The following is an 11577-nucleotide window of genomic DNA, read 5'->3' as shown; positions in this document are numbered from 1 at the left end:
TGTTTCATGAGGTAAGATGACGGAAAAAAAGTATATAAATACTTCTAGTCACCAGATAAGACATTTAAGGTAAATTCACGTCATTTAAATTTATTCAAGAGCTTCACACTAGTTCATTCAATAATCACAAACTCATCATTATCTTCATTATATTTCTCTTTTCTGTACATTATTTATCTTTTATATTTACTAAAACATTTTTTATTTCAACAAGGAGCTTGTTTTCTAGGGACAACGAAAACTAGAGGAAAAAAATTCGTCGCCCTTTTTTAGCCAAGTGAATTAATGTGTCCTAAGAAAGAATTTGTCGCCCTTTTTTAGCCAAGTGTTTTAATGGTAAATGCACATTTACAAGTAAATCCCTGACATTTCCCCTCTAAATTTTGCATTATTTTCTGGTCCCTCGTAATGAATAGAGTTGGTTAAACATGTCTCCTTCAGTGCAGATAAGGCAGTGGAACACGACCCGGAAGAAGGCAATGCTTGTTGATAGCTTGATGCTGCTCCACTCTTTTGCTTTGGCATTGCCATACAAGGGAGAGATGGCTTGGAAGAGACAAGCATCGGTGAAGCTTTATCATGAGACAGAACCCATCCTGACAGATGAATAGAAATTACCTGTAAAAAAGAAATCTGCATTCCGCCAAAAAATTTAGTCAGCCAATCTGCTCACGCACAACACTGTGCAACTGCCGCTATGCATCCAAGCAACTCTGGTTTCACTTGACCTCAAAAACAGCTTCACTAACGCAGACACACCTTTGGAAGGAGGAAAGAAAGGGAGGAGAAGAGGAGGAGGAAGAAGAAGAAGAAGGAAAAGGAATAAGGCACCAGGTTTTAAAACATATTATTACAGTTACACAAGTATTGACTTCAGACAGGTGCATCCAATTGAGTTATCAACAACAGTCCCAAAATTCCATGACTGGTGGAAGGCTTAACAGATAGGTGGTCTCTACTGACTGCATACCTTCATTTACATCAGTAAATATCAACAATCCTGTCATTGATCTCGGCAGCTCCAATGGAAACATCACATATAACCTGCATGTATTTGGGGTATGACCGCCCACCACACCATCAAACATAAATAAATGCTTAACCTATTATCAACCTATCTACCACATACACTATAAGTTCACACCTTGAACAATGATGAAAGGAGATGAAAACTGTAAATGGAAATAGCATTAAATCATGTAGGTTGGGTATGAACACCAGAACTACAGTAAGGTTTCATTTTATCATTCGCCGGTCATGCTTATGATCCAAAAAACACTAATATAGCAGGTTCACTAGTTAAATGCCACAGCAATTATGTAATAAGACATTACTTTATACCACTCCATCAAAGGACCTAAGACCAAAGATGTATATGAAATCATATATATATATATATATATATATATATATCACGCAAAATTTAAAAGAAGCAAGAAGAAAGATAACTGAGAATAGATATAATTCCTCAAATAAACATTTTTATCAAAAAAAAAAGTCCACAGTTAGCAATAGAGGTAGTAATAGTCCAACATACATCTAGCAGTAATAGAAGCTTGCTAGAAAGATTGAATGGTTGATGCAGATGACAGCAGAACACCGTTTGAAACATATAATCCTTATCATGAGTCAGCTCGGGCCTTAAAGACTCTAGTTCCAACATGTTACAAGTGAACCTGCAAAAGATAAACAAACACAAAGTGCTCATATTTACGAGGAGCCAAAGCTGGCAGAAAAATCCAACAACCAAAGAACATTTTAAAAATCTTCTATAAGAATCGCCCATCATGCAAGCAAAGGCTGATTCTGCAGGATTTAAGTTCATGCATCTCTGCGAGCTTCTCAGATTGGATCTTCTCAGATTGAAGCATGGCACAAGCACAGCCGCCTATGAAATACAGCTTCTCTACCTAGCCTTCTAGGCTCTGCTGTCTGTCCTCAAGAATTAACCTCGGTTCTCTAACGGTCTTCAAATTCTGTAAACCAGGCAAACGATCTAAGCTAATTAAAGGTCAACAACAACATTGAAATTTTTTTTTTTTTCTCACAATGGTAATCATTACCATTCCAGTTCAGCTGGGGGATGCTCAGCTTTCAGTAACAATGGTTCTTCATTGCTTAAATTCAGCACACATATGCCCCCCATTACCATGTCTTCCACCTGTTCCTTTGAATCACAATCTTTACATTTATCTTTGTCTGTAAAACAATTTTCTTCCTCATTGGCATCTTCTGTTTTGTCCAATGTATGCTCATGACGAATTTCATTTTCTTCTCTTTTTATCTCCTCATCATTTGAGTGGCGCTTGTGTTCTGCGGATTTTGATCTAGAGTGCCTCCTACGTTTTGATTTATTTTCCTCTGAACTTCTTGGAGATCTGATATGTTTATCTTCAGCTGATACTGACCTTCGTCTACTGCAGTGCTTAGACTTTTCATCTTTATTTTCATCTATCCTGTGATTGGAACGCCGCTTGCCTTCTGGAGATATTGGCCTGGAGTGCCGTCTGTGCTTTGACTTGCTCTCATCCCTACCTTTTGGGGATGACCTACTTCTTCTGTGATGATTTGACTCAGCAGATATTGACCTAGACCGCACTCTATCTCGATGCTTTGTTTTTTTATCCCTGCTTTCATTTCCTCTCTCCTTGTAACAGTGCCTATCATCAACAGATTTTGACCTGGACCTCCTATCACGATGCTTCAGCCTCCTATCCTCAGTTTTGTCCACTTTCTCATAATGGCGTTTAACTTCCACAGATTTTGACCTGGACCGGCTTCTGTGATTCAATTCATCTTCATCTGAACTTCTATGGGATGGCCTCCTGCCATGGTGTTTAAGCTCCACAGATAATGACCTAGATCTCCTCTCGTGTTGCTTTGACTTTTTATCTAGGATTTCATTCACTCTGTCATTGGACTCTTCCACAGATTTAGACCTAGAGCGTGAGTGCCTTCTGTATCTAAGTTTGCTATCTGAGATATTCCTTCGGGATAACCGACGTCCCCCATGACTCCTAGGTGATCTTGAACCACTGTCTGCTGCTTTTCTTGATCTTTGAACTGAGCTTTCTTGGCGACGTTTTGGCGAGCCTGAATCATCTCTGTAGGACTTTCTTGTTTGAGGGCTTGCACTCCTGCTTCTACTTCTCCTTGAAACAGGTGAATGACGACCACGTGATCTATCCGAATCCTGCCTTCTCATTCTATCAACAATATCTCTACTATCTCTATATGATCGCCTTCCATAGTTATACCTTGAGTGATAGCGAAATCTCAAGGGAGACCTGGATCTACGGTCTCTATTGCGGCGAGATGGAGGTGAGTAAGAAGGTGACTTCAACCTTCTTTGATAATTAATTGGTGATCTGGACTTGGATCTAGACCTTGCTCGAGGTGGGGATGGTGACCTGCAAGAGGCAGTAAACTCATCAGTGGAGAAAAAAATCATGGAATATATCCTTCAAGTTTTAATTAGGGTTACCTAGTTTGTTTATCAAGCAAATTGAAAACAATCATCACACACAATCATCAAACGATTCTCATAATTCCATGCTTAAGTGAAAAAAGATACAAAGGTTTGCGTTTATTAACAAAAACCTAAACAAGAAGGAGAAGTTGTTAATGTAGCTCCAGGAACACATCACTATTCATGGAAATCATGATTTGATGAAATTGCCCCTAGCCCAAAAAGCCTTCACACTAAACATTGGAGGCAATGTGGTCTTTCACTGTGATATAATTGTTGCAGGGTTAGGTTAGTAAATTCATTTTTTTGCATGGTAAATTTACTAATTACCCCTACAATAAAAAAAAATACAATGCCTTTCAATCAGGAGGGTTATAGTCTTTTCAATTATTTTTGAAATAGTTAAATTACTTTGCTAATCATGAAGACATAATCAACATAACTCTCTCATAAGGATTTTTGTCTCCTTTATCATTGGTTTTATTGTTAATTTGAAGGTTACTCAAGGGCATTATTGTAGTTGATGATCATATATTAAATATTTATTAAAAATAAATCATATGCACGCTCTAGTGAATGGATAGCCATTGTGCCCTTTGAGCGGCACGTGTGGGCTTGTCCAACCACTAAACACCAATTTCCATGATGGGGTGGCACGTGCACTAAAGGTGCCTCTGGTTTGGCATATGCAACAACCATTTATTTTTATTTTTATTTTTATTTTTCTCTTTCTCTTTCTCTTTCTCTTTCTCTTTCTCTTCCTCTAGTTTGACATCAACCCCTACAAAAAATCATACCAACCCTTACAATTTATGTTTCTTTCACACTTGGTCATTGTTATTTTATTACTATTTTTTAAAATTTTGAATAATCTATTAAATAACAAATGTTTTTCAATTTCACCCATTGTTTTTTTATTGCAATTTACTTTGCTTGGGATTATTTTTTGGATTGTTTTTCTTTTATAATTTCATCTTTCTTAGGTTTTTTTTTCTATTAATTTTTTTCCCTATTTTTTTTATTGCTATCTTTTTTGCTTTGACAAGTTTTTTATATTGATATTTTTTACATGATTTCATCCTTCAAAATTAAATTGATTAGGGGTTAAGCTTCTTGATTGAACCCGAGTCCAGGATTTCACAAGTTGTGAATTTTGTAGAAATTACTCAGGATTAGAACAGATTTAAAAGGATCACTCGGGCTTACTTGATTTTTCCTCTTTTTTTAAGCTTTATGTTTTCTTATTTTCATCTTTTTTTCTTCTTTGTTATTTTGTACAGTTTGCATTATATGAGGTTAGTCTCAAGTTCATGACCAGAGTTATTGATTTCAAAATTTAACGCGGGTTGACCTTTTTTTGTCCTTTATAAAAATTGATTTATTATAATTTCATCCTTCAACATTTTATTTATTAGAAATTAGTCTTCATACTTTTTTTCCTTTTCTTTCTATTAGGTTATCTCGGTCTTGTGTCTATGGTCACGAGGTTAGTAGGTTAATTCGAGTTAGCTCATGTTTTTTTCCATTGCTTTTTTTGAATTGAAGTTCTCTTTTTATTTTCATCCTTCATCATTAAGCTTGTCATTAGGTTGTTAGATAATTAAACTTCATTATTCTATTCAGTTTGCTTTTAAACACAGTTACTCTAGTATCATGACCGAGTCAAGGATTTTGCATCTTGACCTGAGTGGGCTCGAATTGAGTTTTTTCAACCTTTTTTTACTTATATTTTCTTCTTGATTTTCATCCTCCAACATTTTATTTGCTAGAGATGGAGCACCAACTTTCTCATTTTTATTTTTCTTTCTATTAAGTTATCATGTTCTCATTTGATTTATTAGGAAAATTGATCTTTGAACTTTTTTTCCTACTTTTCTTTCTACAAGGTTATCTCAATCTTATATTCACGATCGCAGAATTTGCGAGCTAACTTGGTTTAACTAGTTTTTTTGTTTCTTTTTTTTTTAATTTTTTTTTCAATTTTGTCCTTCAACATTAGATTGTTTGATTCTCTAAATGGGCTTAGGTTGAGTTCTTTTTATTATTTTTTTTGTTGTTATTTTTTTTTCAATTTCTTTATTATGGTTGCCTTTTTTATTCATATTGTTTAAATTACCAATTGAACTGACTCGTGTCTTGGATTTATTTTCCTTGGCATTTTTTTTAACATCAGAAAAAAAATTGATTGGCCTGCGACAGAGTGCAAGCCACTAATCTAGTTAAATAACTATTGCAATAGCAATTGATAAGCAACCAATTGGTCCTTCATCAACTCAAGCAACTTAGTTCTGACAAAAGATTTCATGAAGGCTAATGGATAAGGATATGGATACGGATATGGATGGAGAGAAAGAAAGAAAGCCATGGTAGTACAAGATCATACTAAGACAACCTTGTGCTCCTTTCTTGTACCATGTATCTCAAATAAAAAAGAGAAAGGAGAGGGAGAACCATAGCAAATAAAAACAACAGGTAATCTAACTCATGAACCTCATATGGAAGACTCGTTGCAGTATTTATGTATTCAAAATCTTAATGTAAGGCAAAACCAAAGAATATTGATACAAACTATCAACAAATTATCATCGTTGACCTACTTTAAAAGAAAGCAAGAGACAGGGTGACGTACTTGGTTTCTGCTTTTGTTTCCTCTTCTCCAATGATAAGCCCATCAGCTTTTAACTTCTTACTTATTTCTGCAGCTCTAGCTGCTGCTAACTCTGTTGCAGACTTCATTGATGCAGCTTTGTTAGCTGCCTGCTGCGCAGTCATAGTTTGTTGCATAATCAAAGCCTGTTGAAATTGCATCTGTTGCATGGCAACAGCTTGCTGCATCATCATCGGTAGAGAAGATGAAGCAAGTGAAGAATTCGAAAGAGGTTTCTGAGGAAGAGATTTAGCCATCTCAACATTCAAAGGCCGACCCCCAACATCCATGTTGTTCAAGGCCAAAGCAGCAGTTGCTTCTTCAGGTTTCGAGTATTCTATGTAAGCAGAGTGTTTTGAATCGGCAATGGCACATTCAACAACTGTGCCACAAAAACTAAACAGCTGTTTCAGCTGTTCCACTGTCAGAAGCGGGCTGAGATTACTAACATGGAGTGTTTTCTTCAGTGCATCCTCCTTCCGAGCTTTGTCAGGCGAGCCTGGCAAGAGGATAAATGCTCAGCAGTAAGAACTTTGGACAAAAATGAAAGGAAAAAAAATACTTAAACCAAAGCACGGCATAAGTAAAATCAATAACTTAAGTAATGGGAAAGAAAAGGATCCATAAAAGCTATCTGATACATGCATGAGCAGCTAATAAGAAGAAAAAAAAAAGGATACCAGATGAATCTTTGGCTGACTGAGCTTGTGCTTGCACCTGAGCAGCATGAGCTTGAAGAGCTTTGGCAGCAACAATAGCCTGAGCAGCAGCCATTGCAGCTGCCGAAGGCGCCATAGGCGCATGACTAAGAGTCCCCATTGTAGTTGTTGGGGCTAACAAAGTCATGAGTAAACTGTGTGGAGGGTGGCCCAACTTGCAATCCATTTTTGCACACCGGCCATAGAGGTACTCTCGACAAACTTCCCCAAGTGATGCTCCAACTCCAGGCAAAATCGCACCACCTGAAGCACCTGAAGCAATGCCTGGAGTCATTCCTAGGAATGCAGGGAATGCCCCTGAAACACTGGCTGAGTAATTTGGCATGTTGGGCATGGTCTGATTCACAAGGTTTGGAAACGTAGTTGTAGGAGCCATACCCAGCAAACCTCCAGTTGAAGTGCCTGTTAACATGACAACAATTTAATACCTAAAAGTGTTAAAGAAGAATAGAACGAATAAATGTACAAAGAACAAGTCGGAGACAATTTGAGGATAAATTGGATGGTGAGGAAACACGACTGATACAAACAGTTTTCCTCGATCTCAAAATTATTAGAGACCGTTTAACCATGAAAATCATCCTCAATTAACTTTTCTTACTTTAACAAACCACAAAAGAAAATATCCCCATAATTCCTACACTTCCATGCAAAAGAAATTGCACATGCCCATATGCATAAATAAACCAAATAAAGATAGGTAACAAACATCAGGAACACATTATCATAATTGATTAACAGTTAAGATTTTCAAAATTTTCCAAAGTATCAAAACAGTATGACTCCAGTTTAAACTAACCCCCTCCCCCAAAACGTACAAAAGGATCAAGACACCACATACTCAAAAAATTGCAGAAATGAACAACAAGAACAAACAACACCGAGAATAGCCCATATGTTAGTGCCATCTACATGCTGCCGATAAGGGTGTTGAAATGATAGACAAATACCTATAAACAAACTCATTACTGCAATCAACATTACCAGGCACTGTATAACTAACAAAAAAAACACAAAATTCCATAGCCGTAAATATATACACCTGCACTGAAGAACACAGGGAAAGGACTCCCCATAATAGCTTTCCCATTACACTCAATAGTAACCATATAATTCCCTCTTTTCGGCACCACATACGAAACCGTGTAAGTCCCGTCTCCCATATCCTTCACAACCCCATCCTGCTCCGTTCCCCCAACTCCCACTCCTGGCGAAACCCTAACCCTAATCACCGCGCCTCCGTTCGGGACTTTCCTCCCGTCCGCATCCTTAGTAACAACCACAAACGTAGCTGGTGCACACGCGGTCCCACCAGCAATGCCAGCACCTGCCGCCGTGCACTTCCCGGGGTCAACTGGTCCCACTGGCTTATTAGCCAAATCTTTCTCCGCGTCTTCCTCCTCGGAATCCGAATCGACAGCTTTTTCACCCTTATCTGATAATACTTTGAATGTCGCGTCGAATGCGGCTTTTGCTGCCGCGGTGTTTTCTGCCTCGCTTTTTAGTTTCGCTTCCTCTGCTTGCTTCATCCATATTGGTTTGGCAGCTGAATTATTGGTGGTGGTGACGGCGGCAGTAGTGGTTGTGGAGTTGTTTCGATCCGTCATCGTAAGACCCTAATTTTGCCTGGAGGCGAGAATTTGGGTTTTTTAGGGACCGATTGGTGATAGCGTTGATGAGAGCAAGGGGAAAGGGAAAGTTAGTAGTTGTTGTTTTTTATCTTGGAAGAGAACTAGATATTTACCCACTTTACGCCGCAGTTCCGATAACATCCTTTTTTTTATTTTATTTGATGTTAATTGATGCATTTATATTTTTAAAAGGAAAAAAATAATGTTAAATAAAAAAATAAAATGTTTAGTAGTAAAAAAAATAAAAATAAAAAATATTGTTAATTTATTAAGTTTGGTTTCAAGTCATTTGATCAAAATTAAAAAAAAAATAAAATTCAATTTTAAACTAATAAAATGTTGAATAATAAAATTAAAAAAAATAAATTAAATATATAAAATGATAAAAAATATATATATATAACAATTATAAACCATAAAAAAGCTTGAGTTTGCTAAGTCAACTTGTCAATCCATGAGTTAAATTATGAAATCAAAATAACTAGATATATAAAAATAAAAAAAATAAAAAAACTCACAAGACCCGTTTTAAAAAACCAATGTTGAATTATTAAACAAGAAAATATAAGTCCAAAAAAAAAGATGTCAACCCTTTGTTGTGGATCATTTGATTATAAACATCACATATAAAAATATCATCTAGGTCAATTTTTTATATATCAAAATATTAAAATTTTAATTTTAAAAAAAATCAATAAAACAAAAAGATCCAAAAAAAACTGTAATTAAAAGTCAAAAAAAAATATATGAGCCCACATTGGTTAACCTATCAAACACGCGTATCGGGTCATGACATTAAAATAACCCTGTAAAATAGAAAAAAAAAACATCGATTATAGTTTTTAAAAAATCAACGTCAAATAATGAAATTAAAAAAAATAATGTGAACTCGTGCTAACTTGCATAACTTGTGACCCGAGTCATTTTGATCATAAGCATCAAAAAATAAATAAAGAAACATGAAGCTTACATCTTAACAAGTAAAATGGCAAAATATGAAATTGAAAAAAAAATCAATCATAAAAAAAATATTTTAAATAAAAAAAATGAGAATTAAAATAATGAAAATCAAATTTTTAAAAAGAGAGATAGAAAGAAAAGGGGATGGATAATTTCGAATTGAATGGTTAAATTGAAAAAAAAAATAAACTTCGCAAGAAGAATGAGGAAATAAATTAAAAAATATATATATAATAGATTAAAAATCTTGATTAAATGATGAAATTAAAAAATAATTAAAAATTTACAAAAGAGAAAAAAAAATTCAGGAGCAAATTTGAAAAAACTAAAAATTAAAAAATTAGATTGAAGAATGAATCTAAAAAAAAAAAAAATTTGCTAAAAAACCAAGAACAAAGAAATAAAAATAAAAAGAATGGAATTATTACTTGGATATCCCAAACTAAAGGACTACCCTCAAATTTTAAATGCCAAGTGTGGATTTGGAGGGAGGAGAAAAGCCTGGGGGGGTCTTGACGCCAAACTCCATGGCCTTTGGCCACACACACCACCTCTATGAGGAGGCAATGCTAAGAATAATCAAACATCGCCATATAAAGCAACGTTTGACCATTGATAGGCTCCACACGCATTGATATGTCCAAAGTATGCATAAACAACTTCTTTCAATGATATTCTTATATATTTAAATTACATAATTGCCCATGCACATAACCTAAAAATTACAAAAAATTTGAGCACAAATATAAGAATGTCCCTTAACATAAATTTTAGAAAATCCAAACCTAATAGCATGAACGTGATTCTACTACTCATAAAATGGAAGAAAAAAAAAACGTTTGATTTTATAAGGGTGCGAGAGTGGAATTTTAAATATAAGGGTGTAAGGGTTATTTTACTGTGCATCATAAAATAAAAAAGATGTTATTGCCCTTTTAATTTTTTTTTATAACAAGTAGAATATTTTGAAATTACTAAATTACTCCCAACAACAATCGTTTTTTGGTTTTGTTTTCAAGGGCAAAATAGATTTTTTATCCTAAAGTTTGAATAAGCCATTCATTTCATTCACCTTTTCACTTTGGTGTCATGCTTTTCGATCTTGTCCTTCCTTGTCAATCTTATCAGGTAAATCTATTAAATATCTATGTAAATAGGTAAAAAAAGAGTCATTGACAATATTAGAATCGAAACTAAAAAAAATAAAAGGATAGATATATGTTAAGATATTTGATATTGTAATATGAGATATTCACCTTGTTGTGTCTATTAAATTTGTTTTTTTAAATTATTTTTCATTCAATCAAACAACAATATAAATAAAAACACGCATGAAGCTTATTTAATAAAATACCATGTAAGGTGGCACATTATGATTTTTTTAAAATTTTAAAATACGAAGTTCGTGCATATAAAATATAAAAAACAATTTAGACGAATCAAAATAATATCTTGAAAAGTTAAATATACATAAAACATTTTAGGAAAACTCAATCAAAAATGCTAAATAATCAAAATAAAAAAATCACAAATGAGGAATATTAACTAAAACATAAATTTAAACATTATTTTTAAAAATACATATGAAAAAAGGTATCAATTAAAATAAAAATCAAAATTAGAATAGGAAAATAGAAAAAAGACATTAATAGTCTAGGTGATGCAGAAGCATTTAAAAAAAAAACAACTTTAGTTACAAGCCTGATCAAGTTTAATGTTCGTTCTATTTGAATTAAATGATAAAAAAGGCAACAATAATAAAAAGGATAATTTTTTTTATAAGAACAAAGTTCACAATGGCTTGGGGAAAAATTCTTGTAGGTATTAAATTGAATAAAAAAAAGTAAAAGAACAACAATTTAAGTTAACATGGTAGATATATATCTGTGTAATGGGGGGAAACTAACCACAATTGACCTGTAAAACTTATGTCCTAATTCATGAGACTATGATAACCTAATAGAAAAGAAATTGAAGATAATCATATAATTATATTAAAAAAAAATTACGTAGAATGATGAAATTGAAAAAGAAAATAAACATAAAAAGGTACAAATCCGCATTAATTTTTCAAACTCATAACCTAGATCATTAGATCATAAATGTCATAAATGGAAAAACACGAAGCCTAATCCTTAAGAAAACAAATAT

At 34.1% G+C, this 11577-nt stretch overlaps 1 protein-coding gene across 3 annotated transcripts; it reads right to left on the bottom strand.

Moving 5' to 3' along the window:
• Positions 1-242: 242 nt before the first annotated feature.
• On the bottom strand, positions 243-8562 carry LOC118055219 (uncharacterized). Of its 3 annotated transcripts, none has more exons than XR_004688627.2 (7): positions 7878-8562; positions 6797-7237; positions 6099-6615; positions 2064-3410; positions 1538-1976; positions 971-1044; positions 243-759 (listed from the first exon to the last, which is right to left on the bottom strand). XR_004688627.2 is itself a non-coding variant. In XM_035067044.2 (5 exons), coding segments are annotated over exons 1-5 (2871 nt in total). In that variant the 5' UTR covers positions 8443-8562; the 3' UTR covers positions 1462-1975. The 3 variants fall into 3 exon arrangements, 1 of the variants encoding a protein (XP_034922935.1); XR_004688629.2 differs by having other exon boundaries at positions 243-633; XM_035067044.2 differs by lacking the exons at positions 243-759; positions 971-1044 and having other exon boundaries at positions 1462-1976.
• Positions 8563-11577: the final 3015 nt, after the last annotated feature.

The sequence above is a fragment of the Populus alba genome, chromosome 1 (assembly GCF_005239225.2).
Source record: "Populus alba chromosome 1, ASM523922v2, whole genome shotgun sequence".
NCBI classification, from domain to species: Eukaryota; Viridiplantae; Streptophyta; class Magnoliopsida; order Malpighiales; family Salicaceae; genus Populus; species Populus alba.
This window is presented reverse-complemented; position numbering and strand designations above follow the sequence as displayed.

What these genes read in the sequence shown, in the direction of transcription:
- LOC118055219 (XM_035067044.2), bottom strand. Translation starts at nt 8,442, where the DNA reads ATGACGGATCGAAACAACTCCACAACCACTACTGCCGCCGTCACCACC. An exon ending in GTCAGCCAAAGATTCATCTG is followed by an intron (nt 6,616 to 6,796) that starts GTATCCTTTTTT and finishes TCCTCTTGCCAG; the next exon opens with GCTCGCCTGACAAAGCTCGG. An exon ending in GAAACAAAAGCAGAAACCAA is followed by an intron (nt 3,411 to 6,098) that starts GTACGTCACCCT and finishes TGCCTCTTGCAG; the next exon opens with GTCACCATCCCCACCTCGAG.